General features: G+C 32.5%; 1 protein-coding gene across 2 annotated transcripts in view; it reads left to right on the plus strand.

Annotated features, from left to right (window-relative positions):
* LOC110995384 (facilitated trehalose transporter Tret1) overlaps positions 1-19,656 on the plus strand; it is a 38,214-nt gene that overhangs the window by 8,164 nt on the left and 10,394 nt on the right. The window contains exon 1 of one of the 2 annotated variants that reach the window (XM_022262530.2): positions 41-188. The exons of the other annotated variant lie outside the window; for it this stretch is intronic. Coding sequence (XP_022118222.2) covers positions 96-188 — 93 coding nt within the window. The 5' untranslated portion in view covers positions 41-95. Of the gene's footprint in view, positions 1-40; positions 189-19,656 lie in introns of those variants that run through there. 2 annotated transcript variants of the gene reach the window in all.

Below are 19,656 nucleotides of genomic sequence, written 5' to 3' on the forward strand. Positions count from 1 at the left end.
GGAAAGTGAATAAAAATATATGTGAAAAACAATTGACTGTGTTCACGGTCTAGTTAACATAACTTCAAGGTTGTTGTGATAATTCGTGAATTAAAATGCATAAAAGAAAAATGGCGTGGCAAGAGGAAAAGTGTTTTACTAATGAAGGTTTTGTCCTGTCTGAAAAAAATGTCTGGATGCCACAAAAGGTACGTTTTGAAATAAACATTGAAATTTAGCCTTACTGTTACTGAATAGTGTGGTTTACGAAGCATGACGATAGCGCACTCGTTCGCTATTTACTAATAAAATATTTTAATATTTCTAAAGGCTAAGGTCTTATTGGAATGAACAATTTAGTACGTGGACAGAGAGTCAACTGAATTTCCGTTACGTTTGAGAATGGGGAATTGTTAGAATTCTTCTCTTTGATTGGTTGTTATATATTTTTACATACACATAAGTTTCACATTACCCGTTTTAAGAAGAATTACATATACTTCTACCGAAGAATGAAACGAGTTAATTTATACATGCAATGATGAACCTAATACTAAAAATATAAAATACAGTAATTAAAATATATTATTAAAAGCAGTCCCATTAGGCATGGTTCCGAAGGTACTGGCAGTGTTCTCACTTTGAATAGCTTGACTGAATATTTGTCCGAGGTAGCTGCCAGCTCTTTTTGCTATTTTATTGATAGCGATAGGACCTCACGCACAAAGTGAACCTTAACACCGAATGGGACAAAATTATATTCGGAGCCTAGACCCCTGTATTTAGCCTTAGGTTTTCAGCCGCGGACATTGTATATATATTGCATAATTTTAACAAATGAACTATACAATTGTACATTGTTTAATTTATTTAATTAAAACTATTACTTTTGTCTTGACATTCTTTTGGATTTTTGTAAATAAATTATGCCTATCAATAGCACTTTATAAAATGTTCAAGATAAGGAAGTACGTATCCAACTGAATAAAACATATAAAATACATTTTCTTAGGCTCATTGCTCACATAAATTAATATTTATTGTACTTGATTAATCGTTAATATTATATGAAAATAGGTACATCAAAACCACGTATTTAAAATTAAACTAAATTGGGATTTAAGTTATATTTTTATAATCTAAAAAATAATATAACACCAGAGATAATTTTTATTGAACATATTTCACATGTACAATCAGAGATTACAGAGGTTGCTTGCTTGAACAAATCAAAATTGTGATAGTTACGCCTGACTGGCTCAAAGGCGGTTAAATGTGTGATACCTGTGTAAATAAAATACTATATTATTCCACTCGTTGGTACTAATATCTTTGTTTAGCGTCTTATTTTTTTTTAACTTTTAACAGAAATATTAATATAAATACAGAACAGAATTAGTTCTACAGTATCAATAGATTTTCTTATACTTTTAACTTATTTTTTTGTAAGGCAAATGGTAAGTCCAATCCATATCGGATTTAGCTCCCACCCCTAGGTGAGAATTACTCCGTGTAGGGCCAAATTTTCGCTTTATAATCGAATATCTTGTTTGTTATTCGATTGTGAGTGGTGGCCTGGAGTAAAGTACTTGCATTGCTGAGCACACCAAGCTGATTAAAACTACCAATTCTTAAAAGGCCTGCTCTCGCGAGCTGTTTAGCCTTGAGATTGTCTACGTGTCTTCTATTTATTATAGTCAAATTTATTTAAAAACTGAATTTCAGAACCTGGTGTTGATGATTTCTTGATGTATAAGAACATCCATGTAGCCATTTTTATTACTACACTTCATCTAGTAACTACTGAAGCGTTGCGGATGTCTTAGTAATTTATGATAATTTTTACCTCAATTAATTATATTCTGTAGACACTTTGTTGTGTAAGGGCAAGGCAAGTTTAAGAAAAACTACTGTATACTATGCCAATACGAGGAAATTAATATTGGGAATATTTTACATAAACTTGCCATTGAAAGAATGCTTTAAAATTACAATTCCTTTAAAGTTGAAGACTATATTCGTATGTATGACATAGTGATGCTTACAAAAAAAAGGTTTTAAACTTATCAGCTCCCAAATAGAGCGTAGAATGGATGAGAAGAATTCACAACAAAGTGTTTGTCAGCAATTTCAATCGCTTTTTTTACGATAATGAGTTGCAACCATTACCATACAAAAATCTTGTTGATAGTAAACGAGGAAGTTGACGTCAAAATGAAGCGCATAATGTCAATGTTGCAATTTTTATAATAAGCATAACATTGTAAACTATTTCCTTTAGACATTACCTAACTTATGACACCATCAACATCTTCCTCAATTTCACAATTCTACCGAGATTTTTTTCCTATTTACTTAATATAAGTGTTCGTGATTATTCTTATTACATACTTGAGGTTGTTTTGAAATTATTATACTAATAACCCATGAATACTTATTTAATATTTTTTCATTGATAGTTTTATTTGTAGGCTAGTAAATTATTAGTTCTGACTAGGTGTTCAACATGGTGGTTTTTCACGATGTTTTTCTTCATACGGACAATTAGTTGAGAATTGCACACCTTACCACTGAGCTAACACGACCTTCAGGTATTCAAGTGATGTTTGCGTTAACTTTTGGCAACTGTGTGTAAACCATCTGAACAAACTCATTATATATAACTATAATGATGGAAATATACGTTGAATACCAACAGAGTTATTATTGATATAAGATTTCATAGCAGAAATAATAACTCGGCAGATTTATGTATGTCTATAAAATTTGGTTCAAGTATTATTATTTGTTCGTATGGAGCAGGAAACGTGAGAATACCGACAACAAATTCTCTGTTTGTCTGTCTGTCTGATTATTTTAGTTGTTTTATCGCATAATCGTCATTAGTTAATTAAAATTACATATACTCTATTAAAAACCAGACGAGGGCATCTAAGGTTAGCTAATTAGATATAACATTATTATTACAAGGTGATTATGTGTTGTTTTGATTTGGCACATATCCAAAGGCGTAAGGCCCGATACTATGTAACTTACAACAATAAAACTATATTCAAATTAATATAGTATTTGATCATATGATCATATTTTTGAGTGATAGACGATGGATCTCCTACCTGCATCCCAATAACCAAATGGATAACTTTTGACGATGGATAGAATGCAATCACTTCGCTCTTTTCAGTCATATTTGATAATTAATATAAACCAAATAATTTAAATAAAACCGTACAAAAAATATTAAAATATACATGTCTATGTTTAATATCAAACATTTCAATTAGCTTTTTAATTATTTTAAAAACTGGTGTAAGTTTAAATCTTAAGATAGGATATTGGCACAGCTGACCTGTTATTTTCATATAAAGGTCTATCCAAATACACCGATCCGTCCTACCATGGATAGCGTGTATTGACAGATGGCTATTGCAATCCGTCGATTGGTTATTGGTACACTTTTATTAATAATTGGATTAAAACGTCAATCTCAGATGGTTAAGTTTGGTTGGTACTTAAATTATAAAATAACTTTTGATAACAGCAGTATTGGCCTTATGGCCTATTAGCGTGCGACTCTCATCTCTGAGGACATAGGTTCGATCCCTTTCTGTGACCAATTAACTTTTTTTCTATGCGCGCTAATCCCCTATTTGCCTATTAAATTGATAAATGGTCATGAAACAGATACAGAAATCTGAGGTCCAGACCTAAAAAGGTTGTAGCGCCACTGATTTATTCATTTTATTTTTATAAATCGCTTATTTGCTAAGAAAGTGAATAACTATCGAAAAACACGCACAATCAACCATATAAAATAGGCATGCAAATTTCATATAAATTAGCAAAATATAATAAGAAAAGTTAAGTTATTTATAATTGTTGTCAAAACTTATTGTCTAAATAGTCTCCCACATTGTCTTGCAAGAACAGTAGAGTTAAATAAGAAAATAATTCATAAAAGAGTTCATTGCAAGTTCTTCTCTTTCATTCTACGCCCTTGATATGAACTGGCAGCAAATCTAAAATTAGAAGCATTTAATGTATATTTCTTATTTTTGACGTTCATAAGTGTACGTTATGTTACCTATATGAATAAATGATTTTTGATTTGATTTAATTTGACATAAGCAGGAAAAGGTAGTCATACATTTTTCATTCATCAAACATTTTGATATAAACGTTTATACGGACAAATTGTGTGAGCGCACGGAGAAACCAGCTTGTACACGACATTTCCAAACCAAGAAACCTTCAAAAATACCCATTTTAGCGTCGAAATACGACCCTCGTCTTTCTTGATTTGATTTGTCTTTGGTTTAAATTAGTAAAATAAGTAAAATTTTACAAATTCGAAATTCGAAATCTCTTTCTTTTTCGGATTCTTCGCGATTTCAACGGATTAAACAGTACTTATCCGAAGCTGTATATATGGCTGTGGGCTGATCGGTTTTAAAGAAAGCATTGTTTAGTGCCTACCTCGAACTTAATCCGCTGTTTTGCTGGTAAAAAAATACCTAAAGAAAACTTTATTTCTTTTTGTGCTTAACATAATATCTGGTATTATTATTGTTTTGCATAATTTATATATGGTAAATGGTTAATTTTCATAAATTTATATAAAATAGTTTGTATGTTACAACCGTAGATTTAGTAATATGTATGTGATAAACTTAAAACTTAAATTCAATAAAGGCTTTCTAATGGATTTAATACATTATAATAATAATCTTTGGGATTCTTAACAGCGCTCATGGCCAGTAAGAATCTGTGCTTTAAACTGTACTACTATAAGTAATTGGTAATATTAAAACTAGCTATTTAAGTAATAGATGGCATTAATGAGTTTTTAGGTTAGGTTAGGTTAGCCTTACAGAAAATTAGGAGTGCCCATAATAGATTTCGTTCATTAGGTCAACTACTTTTAAAATAAAGAAGGTTGTAAGTGATTTAGCATTTATATATTTTACAACAATCTTACAACTTACGGTTATTTTGTATCACGCTCTTAATGAGGTTTAAGTTTCTGTTTAGTTTAAGTTTTGATTTAATTTTCATTTTGTGGTTGCTTGTTTAATTTTTTTCCCTGGCTTGCTGGCTTGTGTGTTTTTTCTAATACAATTGTGTGTAAAATTTGTGATGTCATAGTTTCTCTGGTATAACTGTTCTGGCATAACGTTTAAGCTATTGCATAGATTTTATTACGGGCTTCGAGCACAGCGACCGTATCAAGAAATTCCGTAACGAAAATAAAAACCTAACACACGATGACGTAATATAGGTAATACGCGGGACAGAACACATGCGTCTCACATCGGTCTGGCGTGATCGGTGACATAGCGCAGGTGCGTTAGAGTGGGACAGAACGCATACTGCGTATTCACATCTCTCGACGAGATCGGTGACATACATAACGCGTACCGGCCGGTGTAGCCGGTACGCGTTAGAATGAGACAGACTATATTGGCGTGTTAGTCTGAATCTAGTAGAGTAGTAGATTTAATTAATATCAAAGAGAAAAAATACTGCATACATAAATAATTATAATTGATAAAAAAAGTTGATATAAAATGATATGCAATCATTTTAGTCCGCGAGTGCCACACGTTTTTTTTTACATAGAAGTTGTTTGAGAGCTGATTCTTTGTAAATAAATGTAGCAAAAACAACAACAACTTTTTATTTATATCATTTTGATTTAGGAATATTTGTTAAGTTTATCAAAACCGGTCCGAGGTTTCTGGAGATTTGATATTTTATTGCGAGGCGACAAATTTTCGGAAAATTACCAGAACCAATTTATTTTTAAATGTCAATTGAAAGAATAGTTTTGATTTTATTTTGGTTTTAGTGTATATTCGAATAGATTTAGAGTGTATATAGAATGATTGAGTTAGTTCTAGATTCCAGGATTCTCGTGCTCGCGTGCCTACTATGCCAATCTTCATTTAATTTATTTAATTATTTATTAATTATACAAATATATTTTTTTTCTTACAATAAAAAATTATTAAGAGATTGAAAGATCTGATGATTGATCCGACCAAGATTGAGGCTTGTAGCATCTAGTCTATCTGCATCTTTTACCGCATTTACACCGAGAGTGTTCAGAGGAGTTCGGATAAATAGCAGCAGCAGCAGCAGAATTTCATCATCGGAAGACGAGGCAGAATACGAAATTCCACCCTTTTCCCTTGGACATCCGTCGTTCCACAGCTGACCGTTTTATTAAGGCAGTATTTGGCGCGCAACACCACTACGTCGAACCACTGAAATATTTGCAAACCAATTTGACTTAGCGTCTATCAAGAGCGTAGTAATTCTTGAAAGGCCGGCAACTCTCTTGCGAACCTTCTGGCAATGTGACTGAGCAACCCTGTCTGTTACATAAAAAAACTACAAATTATTCGTCTAAGTTTCTATGAAAAAGCATTAAAAAGAAGAGAGAGTTGCTGCAGTTTGTAGCTAGTTTCAAACAATTTCCATTTGATAGACCACCTATGTAATTTACAGTGTTTACCTTAAAAACTCAATCGATTAGTTTGAAGCGTCTGTACGGACCGGTTGAAGACAGGTTTTAATTAATGTCCGCACGCAAAGGTTGGAATGTATGAAATTGCTTTTTTGCCGAGAAACGCACTGGATTGACGAATGAGAAAAACTCTCCACTTGTTGGCATATTATGCTGTAATGATTAGATCAATAAACAAGAGAGCATTTTAGTGATCGTTTATAAAAAAATACTATAGAAAATTTCTTCATATATAGACCTTTTGTATAGAGATTTTTACACATTTTATGTTGTTTCGATATAACATTTTTAAGATCATCAAGATTTACTAAGACACGTCAAACGTGATTTAATTATCAGGTGGCTCGGGGCATTTTTGTGTAATTGTACGCATTTGTCCTGTGTTATTTGTTTGCTTTGCCCTAAACGTTTAAAGTACACACTTTTTGCTGTGACATTGTGTTTTCTCACTCAAGATTTTTACCCATATTCAATCTAATTTTTATGATTATTCAGTACATAGTACGTTATAAACTACTTAGTATGTTTCAGCTAGCATTATAAGTCCAAATAGTTTTCAATGATAAGCTATTCCAAACAAATTTATACATTTATTTATAAGTTCTGAAACAACGTGTTTGAAAAAAATTATAAAAGATAATATGGCATCACAAATTTTCAAACATACACATCAATTATGTTAGCAAGAAAGAAAATTAAACAAGCAACAACAAATAAAAATTAATAGAAACTTAAATCACATTAACAAGATTATTGTAGGTTGGAAGATTGTTGTAAAATATATTAATATTAATAATTAAATTGTAAAAGCGAGATAGCCTATTCACTAGACCAGATTGTTTTTCAATAAACAAAGCCAATTTCCATTAATGCCGTAGAAACTCAAAGTTTTCGTCCAAGGTCCTTTAAATATTCCACTGTTGACTACGCCACTCAGTCTGGCTTGGGTTAGGTTTTTTATTTGGTAACTGATAGATCCAGTTACATTCCGCCCATTTGACTGTAATTAACTTACATTTGTCGCATACATACTTCGGATTCTTTTTATACTTAAACGAGTCTAGGAAATTTTATTTCGGATGTCCTCTCCGCTAGTTTTCAGCAATTCACGACCCTAAGGTTCACGGGCGTTCAAGGGTATCAGTGGATATAAAAAGGTCAAAGCTGAAGGTGAAGGCTGTCATCGAAAATACGGAGGACCGGTGCTGCTAATCCCATCCATACTACAAAAAACAAAGCGTAATTAAATCATTTTCCTCTACGCAATATCGTGGAACCAGCTGTTAGAACTACTGTACTAGACTATCTGTATCTGATGACTAGACCCAAACAGTCGACGGCGTGCGTCAAGCACAGGAGGTAACCTACTTGTCTATCAGATTAACAAATGATCGTGAAATAGATACAGAAAACAGAAATCTGAGGCCCAGACCTAAAATGTTGGAGCGGCACTGGAATTGACTTTTGAATTACACATTTGTTATGGTTTAAAATAGTCTAAATGCTTGTATATTTTTGAGTCTTCGCCATTTAGAATAAATTATTCTTTAGTTTCAAGGCTGTATAAATCTGTCCTTTAAACTACGTTTTATTTCTACTTTAGCCTTCATAAAATTCTACTCAAATAACCTAATACATTTATTCACTATAATAGTAGGTATGCCAGTTTAGCCATATTTTACCAAATAAAATTATTGCAACTTAATGCACGCATAAACAAATTTGATTTCTGACATATATTGTAGAAGAAAAGCTCTTTATTGGGGTAAGGCGTAAGACATACCGAAATCTTCGCGTTCATAAATCGAACGTTACTTTGTTCGTGCGTTGCAACGTTCGCGTCAAATATTTGTATGAAATAGCGCTCCTAGTTTTGAGACTTAAGACAAGTCAGACACAAATGAGTACATAAACACTAATCCTCTAATGGATACGACGCAATCTAACAAATTGTTTAACAAAATCAAACAACAAACATTGCACGGTTAAGTGAAAACAATGTTTGCGGTCTATGCTTCAAGCGATGGATTTATATATAAAATTGTCTTTAGTCATACATAAAAGAGTATTTATTTATAAGTTATTATGTAACAACTAAACTACTGTGTTTTTATTCTCCATCTCTCTCTCTCAATCGGCTTCAATCGCTCTTTCCCTTTTCTTCGCCAAAAACGCTGCACATATTCGTGACGTACCGTAATTTTTTTGCCCTCATTCACCTAAAGAAGTTTTTATTCAAAATTGCAGACATTTTACGTCGTCTTTATTTATTGAGAAATACCTTTTTGTAATATGAAATTTAATGAACTGAATAAATTAGTCGTTCATACATGAAAGATGGAGTGTCTTCATCGCATTAAAACCATAGTCATGATTTTTACGGGAAAATAAACAATAGAGACTATGACATACATAATTTAAGATTTCCGCAATAGATATATTTTACCTTCAGGAAAACAGTTGATTTCATTTTCCACGTGTTAGTCATGAGTTATTTTCCTTTGTCTTTTTCTTTTTTAACATTTGGTTCGCTGATATGTTTTTAATTGATTGTATTTTTTTGCTGTCTCCGAGGCCACGTAATACATCGTGTAATACGTGTGTAACAATTATTAACGTATACAATAGCATAGACAAGGAATAGAATGAGTTTCTGCACTCACTACAAGACATATCCCGTAACATCTAAGTCGAAGTATGCTAACAACGCTACAGACTACTATGAGTATATGTCAAAAGCGAATACGGTTTAACGTGTCAACTTGGTGTACTTAGTGCTAAGTCTAGATTCTGAATCTAAAAATCGATAGGTCTGTCTTTACCAAGATACTTTCAATTAATTAATTAGTAAATTAAAATCATTATTTTATATTTATTAGACTCGGTTCTAGACACATACATAGCCAAGATTTAATTAGGTTATCAATTTTGTGAAATCTGGTGATATTACGCAGATATCTTTATGATATTTACATTTCAAAGTCCACTATTAAATGCATCAAATGATTGCTAATTACCCTCTAGTTATAAGTAATGATTTTGTTGTATGTCCCAATGTCTGAGGCAACGCCTGTGATTACATTACATGCTTCATTTGTTTCTTCTTGTGATTTCCTGTGGCTTTTAAAGGTATTGACAGTTTTAAAAACCCTAGGTAAAATAAAAAATAAACATTTTGTTTTATATTTTATTAATAAATTACATATAATGGACACATTAAATATAATGTTGTTGTGTAGATTTTTTTCTTAAAAAATCACTTTGATCGGTGGGATTGTCATTCGTCTATTTTGTGTTACCCTCGAAAAGAAGTGTGGGCGGCTCAAAAATACGGTGGGCTGATGACTTAATACTTAAAGCATGATAAGACAGGTAGACTTAGCAAAGATAGCGCAATCTGGAGAGGTTTTTACCCAAAAGGGTCCATGCAAAGGCGAAAAGGTTTTAATAAGTATTTCCAAATAGATTAAACTGTTGATTTACATATTGAAGAGGTAGCAAATTCAAAAGTTGTACTGAAGAAATGCATTGTAAACTAAAACACAGGATACGAAAGTTGTATTACAATACGTTATCATAGAACGTTGTTTTGCATTTCATATCTAATCAATTTAACCTTTATTGCTCTTTTAAGATAAGTTGTAACCTCTAATGAGCTATGGAGAAAGATTAGGGCTTTCTCACTAACCATTCTTCTTAATTGAAACGTCATCTACTGCCTGCATCCTAAAGTTTTCATATGCCGTAAAATTAAGTTTTAAGATAAATATTATATTTAAAATATATATATGGTCTTTTGAATGTTTCCCATTTAAAACAGCAGCAGCTTTTGAGGGCGGGACTCAAGGCGAGCCCCCATGCGTAATATTTGTAATATTATCGGAAATGTAGCCGGGTCAGATCTGTCACGTCACAGATTACATAATGTACAACATAATGCAATGTGATTAGTGAGTTTTTTGGAAAATTCGTTATATAAGACTCCGGTACACAAAATATTGGATTTTAATCAAGTCTAAATATTGGCCTTAGGTGAATCATCATCTAGGAAGGATCTAGGAAGAGTGCAACACTGAAGATGTTGCTTCAAAAAATGTTTTTTTGATTAGAATACATGTCGTCGCATTTTATTACCAAATCGCAATAGCTGAATTTAAAATTGAGATATACTCTGTGTTAATGAACAAAGTTTGTTAGTTTTTTTTCAGTTACAATAAAACACTAACGTTACGTTACATAACTGAAGTTTTTATATAAAATGCGTAATAAACTCCATTTCTCAATTACAATAAAATGTTCCGAGGTTACAATCGAGAGTATTCACAAGGTTGAAATAACTACTTTACTTAATAACACACACACACTCTTTTAAGTTCTGGTTTTTGATTCAACCCAGTCTCGATATTTGTGCATTATATATAGAAATTAATGCATTAACCTTTTTCAATAAATGTTTTTTTTAAAGCAACATTGTTTCCACAACATTGCATATACATTGATAATTGTGGGTGTCTTTTATCAAACGCATCATCAATATTTAAGGTGACACGATAGATCGGGGGTATGGAAACACATGTTTCAGTAAAGCAACAGTTATTTAAAAACAATAATACCCAATATCGCGAATTCATCATCAGCTATTTTTTTGGGTCCATCGTTGGACGTAGGCCTTCTGTGGTCTTCTCTATCTCGACCGACCTTTTACGATTGTTAAAGATTTCAAATGTAGTTAGTATTAACACATTAATTAAATTGCTTATTGTATGTTAAACTTAGAAGTGACACGAGAGATACAAAATTATAATTGAACCCCCTAAAAACCAGTATCTTCAACGAGATTTTTAGGTTTGAACTTAAAAATAATCTGGCCTTCACAGTGAGTCTCTATCGCGTTCGGACTTAAGTCTATTTCACATCGCCACAAGTTCTTCCGACTGTCTATAAATCATTTGCAAATGTAGGCCACGTTTGCTTTACCCACTTGGGGATATAATTAGAATCTCTTCGTGGTGTATGGCGTATTCATCCCCACTTGCATCCCTTGATCTGCTGGCTAATCGGGGTAAATATTTAAGTAATTTAAAATGACGCCATAAGGAAATTTTTGGAATCCGGTTAGCTATTACGTGTTCGTCTACGTGCTTCATATAGCGTAGTAACATGTCCTGACGTACATTAGAACGTGACACGACTCCTGAAATCAACAAGAACTACGTGACCCTTTTTAAATAAGGCTTTTATTGCTGTAATTAAATTGAAATACATTTTTATAGTTTTTATATTATGCTTCTTAAGTTATTTTCATTGTGGATGTATCAAGTCCAACATGGGATCCCTCGACTAGTCTAACCATTGAATACCATTCAGAAGCCCCAGTGGTTGACGTTGAGATCCTATATATGCACTTGATAATGCTATTCCGAGTATGACGTCATAATGACACTAGCCACAACTGTTTTTATAGAACAGAGGGCAAACAGGTAGGACGCTCACCTGATTGATTCCGCCGCTCATGGACACTCTCGATGCTACAGGGCTCGCGAATGCGTTACCGGCCTTTTAATTTGTATGCTCTTTTCTTGAAGGACCCTAAGTTGTTGCTAGGGTAGCCGCCCGAGTTACTGTTTAGTCGGGATTCGAATCCAATACTGCATTTATGCGCATTGGGTTATTTACTCTCAATCAAATATATCTTCATTGTTTCAATACTTAAATACTTTCGCAAATTGTACAGTTTCTTTGAAAACGGTTAACATTGATATAAATTCTTCGTTTTTATATATATTTGTTTTTACTATGTTAACCCATTATCAACCGAGCGTTACGGAGGTTCCCTCTTCTTAATATTATTAGCATAACGCCGCCAATAATGAGCCAAGTATCATAATTAATGAACATTTTGTAAGTGCGATCTTAAAAAATGTTGTCATATAAACTACATTAATAACAAGCTGTTTAATAAAATGATAACGAAATTTTTAGTTAATTATGCTATACACATATTTCTACGACACGTTTTACGAGTTTACAACGCATTAAAGATGTGTTTTGATTATTTCTATGACAATTTATAGCGACTTAAAATAATTGAGCCAAGCGACTAGGCTATGGCTCTATGGGCTATGGAAATACAAATTGTAAATCTTATACATACTACAATTTAAAGAGGTCTTAATTACCGTAAACTAAAATTTGCTCTTTCGAAGTACATATGTTTTATGAAGACTCGGATATAATTGTTATGTAGCTTACCAAAGTAGCACATCTTGGTATTTCCAATAAAAAAATCTAATTGTAATTAATTACTAACTTTTTATTACGTTGATATAACGAGTTTTTCTTTGGACTTTTTCTGTATGCCTAACAGCGTCTCGGGGATTCCGAGTTTACAAATATATCACTTGCTTTTATTCAAGGAAAAACATAATGTAAACTGTTTTATAAGGCTGTATGGCTACATTTTATATTTAATCGTAGATTTACGCACCCAAGGACAGTTGAGTGTTAACCCGAACATATTAACTATTTGAAAGGATCAGTGGACATAGCTCCTGTGCTACAGACGTATATGTGTATTTATTATATCTTAGACACTATGGTGAATATTGTGACTTTAGTATCTTTGACATCATATACCGATGACGTAAGTAAATTCGCATATCAGTTTGGAGATGTTTTTGTTGTGCAGTAGGAGAGTAGATTGCAGAATTCAGGCGGATAAATATGATAGGCAAGAAACGTGTACCATCGCAAACAATATTTAATGATTTAACATAATGTAATAGCATTAACAAGTAAATAACAACTGTTACTTAGGTTATATTAAATACGATTGAGGGTACAACGTATTTTCACTTTAATAAACTCATCCAAAATCCCCTAGATGGGGCAGAGGGCGTTCACAGTGAGTCTCCAACGCGTGCGGTCTTGAGCCTCTTATTTCACCTCGCTCCAAGTCATTCCAGCTCTCTTTGCCTCAGATGCAGCTGTACGGTGCCAGGTTTTCCTAGGATGGCCACGCTTCCGCATTCTTTGCGGGTTCCAATCAAGAGCTTCCTTATTAATTGAAATTTTATTAAAGATATATAAAATAGTACGATTAAAATATTAAATGAATGTTCAAAAGTTAGGTTAATCTATATATTAAAATCGAAACTGTTAAGGTAGCGAAAAGTTAAATTAATCTTTGTAATTTATATTGATAAATCTTAAAATTGTAAACCTATTAATGAAAACAAAGAAAGGTCATAATAAATGTCCTATCTTGATTACATATGGACTTATCACTATTACTACATATTAACCTATTCTTTATCTTTGATTATATCGATTTTTATCCTCAAACTCAAACAAAATAATGATTCGCAAAAAATTATATGGACGCAATTAAACGGCGTAATTAGGTAATCATCTATTACCAATTATACTCTATGGTATATATGGTATAACATATAGTATTATTGGTAAAAGAATCTGGCAGAATACGAAATTCCACCCGTATCAATTCGACGTTCGTCTTTCAACAACTGAGCGTTTTTTGAAGCAGTTTTAGCTGCGTACTACTATGTGGAACCACTGAAGTATTTCCGAACCAATTTGACTTAGGCTCCTTCAAGAAAAGAGCGTACCAAATCTTTAAAAGACGGCACTCACGAGCCCTCTGGCAATGGCGAGCCATCTTTTCGGCCCCTATTATATAAAAATGGTATAAAAGAAATAATAGGAATTCAATACACCAATTTAATGTCCATTTTGATTTTTGTGTCATTAACGTCTTATGAATCTATATATATATATATATAATATAATGAAAATGGTCTTCGTTTGAGGCTCTTTCACGCCTAAACCACTGATCGTATCGACATGAAACTACCACTATTCGATGCTTTTCCTAGATGGTTTATGGCTATTTATTTTTCGAATTCTAACGTTCCTTCATTTTTTTATTGCTTTTTTACTTTTATGAACATTTATCCCGCTAATTGCAAGCGTTTTCTCTTGATTCTTTTGTTTCCATGGCAACGGAGTTTACTAAACGGATAATGTTCTTTTACATTCAGCTAAGAATTCCAATTTCTATAGTTACTCATCACGAAATCTCGGGAACTATAGGACTTAGAAATGTGAAACTTGTTAGGAATATTACTTTCGTTATGTAAAGGTCAACTAAAAACGGATTTTAAGAAATTCATCCCCCCAAGGGGATTGCGGGGGCGTTAACAATGAACAATTCCCGTTTTTAAACTATAGCTCCTATAAATTCCAAATTTGGTAGGAATCTTCTGTAAGAGATGTAGAAATAGTCTATGAACGAATTTTACGGTAGCTCACCCCACAGTAGGTTGTCCAAATTTAGCTAGAGTCGTCTATATGTGATGCAGAAATGATTTAAGAGCGGATTTTACAACAACCCACCGCCGAAAAAGATTGCGGTAGTGGGTGTTAAAATGTGAAGTTTCTATTTCCAAACTGTAACCTCTATAGACTTTAAATTTGGTAGTAATCTTTTATTTGTCATGCAGAAATCATCTCAAATAGGATTTTACGAAATTCTATTTCCAACAGGGATTGCGGGGGTGGGTGTGAGAATGTTAAATTTATGTTTCCAAACTGTAACTTCTACAGACTCCAAATGATTATTTTTTTACTGTTTAAATAGAAAAGGTTAAAGTCAATTTTTTTTTTATTTAATTAATTTCATTTGTTTTTATATAACCTAATTAATTTTATGATAAACCGAAAATAAAAATTTCAGAAAAAAAATAAAAATTAACAAAAAAGCAAAAAAAATGAATAAAAAAAATATGAATAAAATTTACTTTATTTCCTTTGAAAATTCGACCAGCGAAGCGGGCGGGACCGGCTAGTATTTCAATGTACTGAAAAGTTTGCTTGGAACATTAAATATTATGCCGGATTAAAAAAAATCAAGAGGATTTTGTTTATTATATGAAACTCTGGTCTGCTTAGTGTTATATTTAGATACGAAATTCTACGAGATTCAGTATCGCTGTTGACACGAAGATATCACTATCAAACAAACATTGTGGTGGAATAAACTTTTATTATGTTGTTAAATACACATTGTTCGTGATTTTACACGTCCTTTGTTGATTAATCAGTGGATTCATGAGATAAAATAGCACTAATTTTTACATCAAATCTTATTAGTTACTTTAAATCATTTAAACGTCTATCACGCGATCATGCAGACCTGTGGTCAAATAGACAGGCACTGGGAAAATGACAAAATACCCCCTTTCCTTAAAAGGCCTTTATTTAATTAAAAGGCTTGGCGTCTACTGCCGGGTCCGGATGACAAATTCTCCAAGGTTCCTCGTGATATTTATGAGCGAGTCAAACGGAGCCAGTTGGTCGGTGGTGGGCAAGACCCGCGTAAGCACTAGTGCTATGTTAGTGACGTATTTGACAATTCTATGGCAGAATTTTTTCTACTGTTATCTGTGCATTAAAACATGCCAGTCTCGAGCCAGGGTTTTTCTTAGAAAAACATTTTCGCGTCTTGAGTTTTGTCAGTCGTCGCAAGTGGGTAAGCGGTACGCGTCTAAATAGGTTTCTGAGGTTACACACCAACTATGATTAAGCATACTCAGAATCGTCGGTATGTGATTACATTAAGTAATGATATCTAAAATCAGCGCAAGCTATAATTATATCCAATTACATAACAACTAATTTTAGAACAGATGAAGATATTTTTCTTTTCTTTACTACCCACTTACTGTTAACTTAGTGACAGGACTGATTCTGACATCCAAGAATGGTAGTAATTTTATCTAAAAAAAAATTTTTTTTTTATTATTATTACTAACAAATGAATTGACTGAGTGACTGAAATGTTAAGATCCACTTATGGTACAAATATATTATTAAACGAATGTGATCTAATTCGTCACAAAGGAATAAAATAACAAATACATATCTCATTGGCGCTTCAACCTTTTTAAGTCTGCGCCTTGAGTTTTCTGTATCTGTTTCATCATCATTTGTTAATCTAATAGGCAAGGCGGTGATAGGCCTCCTGTGACTGACACATGCCATCGACTTTTAGGCAAGCTCTATTCCTCACGATGTTTTCCTTCACCGTTCGAGGAAGTGCATTGGTGCACAGCCGGGGTGGAATCTATGACCTCGGATGAGAGTCAAATTAAATCATTTAATCCAATTATACCACCTAAAATGGCACTTTTGAACTTTAAATAAAATATAAAGATGATTCTAGTTGCCCCTCCCAAAATGTAGTTTAGTTTGGAGAAGAATGGGCAAGAAACTCCACACATCCGTAGAATATTATACATTAAAAAGCAAATAAAAGAGTGTGTGAGATAAACATAAAATAATACAACAAAAAATATATAAAATTAGATCAGCAACCATTTGCAAGCTGAAGCCACTAGGCCAAAACTGCTCTCTTTGTGACGTCATAGTTGTAATAAAAATAAAAGGCTAATGATTCACGCTTTAACATTTCTCAAGTTTCAAGTAACAAAATTAGATCACTTGTTGCCTAATACCGTGGCCGCATTTTTTAACCATTACATTTAATGTTGGGAATTACGCTAGGTCGGGCGAAAGTGTATCAATACTGACCTAACTAGTAGGTAGTAGTGGAATTTAAACTAGTAGAAAACCAATTATACAATTTAATTCTGTCCTTATAAAGGTGTCAAATCTAAAACCCAACTGTCCGCACTGCCTATACAACTCAAGATTATATTTTTTTGTTACTACAATATACTATATAAGATGCGATTTATAATAAGGTACTGGTAAAACCTTACCCATGAATGGGACATTCACGGTTTTCAAATCATGTTTTCGCCATTCGTGATAGTTACCCAGTAAGCCTCTGCCTCATTAACACAGTTGGTTATGTCTACCGCAAGTATATTAAAACTGGGGAGCTGTTTGCAGTTGAAAATAATAGGAGATAAACGTAATAATTTTTGCAGGTATCCTGGCAAATGCATTTCGTTTTCAAGCATAGACAATGTGTGGGTGATACATATGTGTAAAAAATAAAATAAGTAAATCAAATAACTGAAGATGACATAATACTCTTTGTCGATAATGTTTACTTCATTTTAAGTGCAATATATATTTTATTCATTTATTATACAGTATTGGTAATATAATCTAAATCATGATATGTTTCTTTTGAAAACAACTGTGGTTTGTATAAATGTAACCATATAAATATAAAAATAGATCTTTTACTTCCTTTTTATGTTGCTTAACGTTAGGCTCTCCAATAACTGACCTGATGGTATATTATTTGTAGCAAATACCTCATTTGTTTGCGCCATTGTTAGCTCTTGAAGTACAATGCGTTACAGCTCATCATCGTCGGGTCATACTCATCATCATCATCGTCTTCTCGTGTACATAGGTCGAAAAAAAAAATTGGAAATTTCTTTTATCCTGATACGGCAAAGAAGTATCACTTCTAACGCGTGTACATAAGTACACACACGTACTATTTTTATAATTTGGCATAAAATGTTTACATCCTTCAAACATGAATTTTTATTGTCTGTCTAATGAATTTGGTATTGCAATAAAATTATTTCATATCTATCATTATTTAATATAAAGAACAACATTAGAATCATATTTATCTTAAAACCTTCAAATAATCATAAAACTATATCAATTAGGTACAAAATTATCTTTGTTATTTACAAAATTAAATTGATATAGTTGATTATTTATTTTAATAATATATATTGTATGTCTGTTTATGATTCTGTATTTAGAATTAACTTAATCATTCCTTTTGATTAAACTAAACATATATCCGCTCAAGGCAAAATACAATTCCGTATCACCTCGACGTCCTTCGTTCCATATATTTTGCCGTGCGGGGTGCACTATGTGGAACCAAATACCCACTGTAGTATTTCCGAATCAATTCGGTTTATGGTTCTGCAAGAAAAAAGCGTACCATTTTTTGAAAGGACGGCTATGAAGTTGCGAGCCTTCTTGCAATGTAAGTATTCGCCTCCTATTACAGAATATAAATTTGCGATTTCAGTACACATAATATGTACTGTTTACCACAAAACTTCGAAATTTGAAAAGATAATCATTTCCACACTTCAAATTATCACTTAATAAGAGATCCTCTCTTAAGATAACTTGTGGGCTCTTGATCTGAAACTTATCTAAAAGATAGTACGCACATGACTTATCATTCAACAGATGTGAAATTTACTGAACATATACGGTAGATAAAGCGCGTGGCTAGGAAATATACTGAACTTATTAACCTTTACGTAAGCATTATTGTAGAAAAGCAAAACATTAATAAGCAATTATTATATATAAAGTGTGCGTAATAGCAACTAAGTAGGTATTATTCGAAATATATATTTTCTCAACGTTGTTTATAAATAATAAAACCAGTAGCTAGTTTTCAATACTGGGCCTCAGATTTATATATAATATGTTCCATGATTATTTGTCAATCTAATAGACCTGATCAGTCTCATGTCTGACACACGCCGTCGACTTTTTTGGTCTAAAGCACATAGACATAAAGTCAATTGATGGAGTCCAATGATGAAGCCACTAGGCAAACACTGCTCTGTATTATAAATACATATAAATTTAATGGTTGCATTAGACATTTGGAAGCTAAAAAAGGTTTACTATGTTTCCTAAGGTCACTACTAATCTTCAATTAAATTTCATAGCATTATTTCATTTATTATATCTAACATTAGAGATACAATCCAAAGTTTGGATAAATTAGACGTTTTAACTAAGAATCTCCATGTAATCTCAGCTCGGAATTCAAAAGTACAAAAGGCTGGATATAAAGAAATACATCAAAACAGAAAAATGTGACGATAACTAAAGAGACTCATCTATTAGACACTTTAACATAATTAAAACTTATATATTCTTTGTATAGTCTGTATATGAAGTGTTTTGATACAGATTATTCTTTTGTGATGAAAAATACGTGTGACATTTGTTTTCCCGGAAATAAAGAACCTTCCGCTTCAAACAACTTCCGTGCGTTTAATTTCCTCAAAGCTATACTTTTATTAATCTAGGGCCTAGTTCTAAAAACCTTTATTAACTTCTATAATTAAGAGGTATTATAAAGAAATCGTTTAAAA

This window comes from Pieris rapae, chromosome 4 (assembly GCF_905147795.1).
Source record: "Pieris rapae chromosome 4, ilPieRapa1.1, whole genome shotgun sequence".
Taxonomy (NCBI): domain Eukaryota; kingdom Metazoa; phylum Arthropoda; class Insecta; order Lepidoptera; family Pieridae; genus Pieris; species Pieris rapae.